This window comes from Budorcas taxicolor, chromosome 15 (assembly GCF_023091745.1).
Source record: "Budorcas taxicolor isolate Tak-1 chromosome 15, Takin1.1, whole genome shotgun sequence".
In the NCBI taxonomy this organism is placed as follows: domain Eukaryota; kingdom Metazoa; phylum Chordata; class Mammalia; order Artiodactyla; family Bovidae; genus Budorcas; species Budorcas taxicolor.
This window is the reverse complement of record NC_068924.1, coordinates 13,373,424-13,376,233: the sequence shown is the minus strand read 5'-3', so window position 1 is coordinate 13,376,233 and position 2,810 is coordinate 13,373,424. Positions and strand designations below refer to the sequence as shown.

Sequence of the window (2,810 nt, the reverse complement as noted above, 5' to 3'; positions counted from 1 at the left end):
CTTTCTCGCAGCCTCTGGAGGAATAAAACAAATGTTTGTAATCCGGATTATCCGCGGTGACTTGGGCCTCCTCTGCTGCCCAAGTAAAGTTAAAGGCCTGAGCCCTGAAACTTCCGCCAGCCAAGCCCAGCTAGGGACAGGATCAGGGCCACCGGGTTCCTGGTGAGGTTGAAACAGTGAGTGTGTAAGGCTGTGTTAAAGTGAGTCAGTGAGTAGGCAGAATTTTGTGGGTTGCTTCCGTGTGAGTGTGGGAACAGTCCCACAGTCTCACCATGTCAGGGAAACGGAAGCGTGTGGTGTTGACCATTAAAGATAAGCTTGATATAATAAAGAAACTTGAAGATGGAGGTTCTTCCAAACAACTGGCAGTGATTTATGGAATTGGCGAAACGACAGTTCGAGATATAAGAAAAAATAAGGAAAAGATCATAACTTACGCAAGCAGTTCAGACTCCACAAGTCTTCTGGCTAAGAGGAAATCTATGAAACCATCCATGTATGAGGAACTGGACAAAGCAATGCTAGAATGGTTCAACCAGCAAAGAGCAAAAGGGAATCCCGTGTCTGGACCAATTTGTGCAAAAAGGGCAGAGTTCTTCTTTTATGCTTTGGGAATGGATGGTGATTTTAACCCCTCTGCCGGTTGGTTAACTCGTTTTAAGCAGCGGCACAGCATTAGAGAGATCAATATTAGAAACGAAAGATTAAGTGGAGATGAGACTGCTGTGGAGGATTTTTGCAGCAACTTTCGAGACTATATTGAACGAGAGAATTTGCAGCCCGAGCAAATCTACAATGCAGATGAAACTGGACTGTTTTGGAAATGCCTGCCTTCCAGGACTTCGGTAATCAAAAGTAAATGCACAGTCCCTGGGCACAAGTCAATGGAAGAAAGAGTCACTATCATGTGTTGTGCCAATGCAACAGGTTTACACAAACTTAAGCTTTGTATTGTGGGGAAAGCAAAGAAACCTCGTTCCTTCAAGTCAACTGACACCTCAAACCTGCCAGTCTCTTATTTCAGCCAAAAAGGCGCATGGATGGATCTTTCCATTTTCCGACAGTGGTTTGATAAGATCTTTGTGCCCCAAGTAAGAGAGCACTTAAGATCCAAAGGGTTGCAAGAAAAGGCTGTACTCTTGTTGGATAATTCACCAACACATCCAAATGAAAACGTCCTGAGGTCAGATGATGGCCAAATATTTGCTAAATATTTACCACCTAATGTGGCTTCGTTGATTCAGCCCTTGAATCAGGGAGTAATAGCTACAATGAAGAGAAACTACAGAGCACGTCTTCTCCAAAACAACTTGGAAGAAGGCAATGACCTGAGATCATTCTGGAAGAAGCTAACTCTACTAGATGCACTTTATGAAATAGCAATGGCATGGAATTTAGTAAAGCCAGTTACCATCAGCAGAGCATGGAAGAAGATTCTCCCTACTATAGAGGAGAAAGAAGGCCTGGACTTTGATGAAGAAGATACCTCAGTGGCTGCCATCGCTACCATTTTACAACACACCAAAGGATTGGAAAATGTGCCTGCTGAGAACATTGAAAAATGGCTTGAAGTGGACAGTACTGAACCAGGCTATGAAGTCTTAACTGACAGCGAAATCATCAAAAGAGCACAAGGTCACACAGATGAATCCAGTGAAAATGAAGAGGAGGAAATAGAACTGATTCCAGAGAAACATATTAATCATGCAGCTGCTCTCCAATGGACTGAAAATTTATTGGATTATCTAGAACAACAAGGTGATATGATTCTGCCTGATAGACTGGTGATACGTAAACTTCGAGCCACCATCAGAAATAAACAAAAGATGGCAAACTCAAGTCAGTAATGGCATATCAGTGTTAGCATTGTTTTGGTAATTGTGTAACTTGACCTCCTTGCAATATGGCTTTTCTTGGTGTTCTGAGTTCTCAGACACAGCCCTGTGAAATATAGATACTATATATATCTATATATATCTGAAGTGGTTTAAGGATTATGTGTTTTGTAGCATCTGTCCCTTTATTTGTGTAATCAGAAGCTGATTCTGTATAGGTGTAAGTTACATATGCATATGTATTCACTTTCATAGATCTACAATTATCCCTTCCATTAGAGTGGTATTCCATAAATTTTCTAGCAGAAGTTACAGGTAACAGTGAACAGGTAGAGCACTTTCCTGAAATCTTTTGTTTGTTGTGTGAGGGAAGCCACAGTAATCTTTTATTGTGCTAGCCATCTTAAGTGATTATTTGTATATTTGTATACAGTGATGGAATGAGTGATCTATAATAATTCAAAATGAGAAAACTGATCTGTGAATTAATAAAATAACTTACGAATCATGCTTTTCTTTGTTTTAGAGGGGAGATTTCTCTGGAAATAAATATAGGAAGTGGTTGCTAACTTCGAAAGCTAAAAAACTTAGAAAACTATTGGAAAGCTGATATTCTGACCTATTCATTTGTAGAAACAGGTGAAAATTTGGGGAACTTTAGGTTATTTATAAAAAGGGAATAAATAGACTTGTTTTAATTGGATCTTATATTATTAATTGAATAATTAATAGTATAGGTCTAGTATTTATTCATCTAATTATAGTACAGGTTTTGTAATGTTACCTATGGTGATGTGAGCACCCACCTATATGTGAGGGAATATTTTGGGTATTTGTAAGTTTTTTTTTCTTTTTTACTATATACTTGAAAGTGTTATAATTTGAAAAGTTTGGTGATAATTTCTCTATATGATGTGAAAAGGATGAAAAAGTTTTTATTTTTAATAAGCCATAAATTATCTATTATGAGGAAAG

At 38.6% G+C, this 2,810-nt stretch overlaps 1 protein-coding gene across 1 annotated transcript; it reads left to right on the top strand.

The window, feature by feature from the left end:
- Positions 1 to 272: 272 nt before the first annotated feature.
- Positions 273 to 1,847, top strand: JRKL (JRK like). Its single transcript, XM_052653385.1, has one exon. The coding sequence runs from the start codon at positions 273 to 275 to the stop codon at positions 1,845 to 1,847; it is 1,575 nt and encodes a 524-aa protein (XP_052509345.1).
- Positions 1,848 to 2,810: the final 963 nt, after the last annotated feature.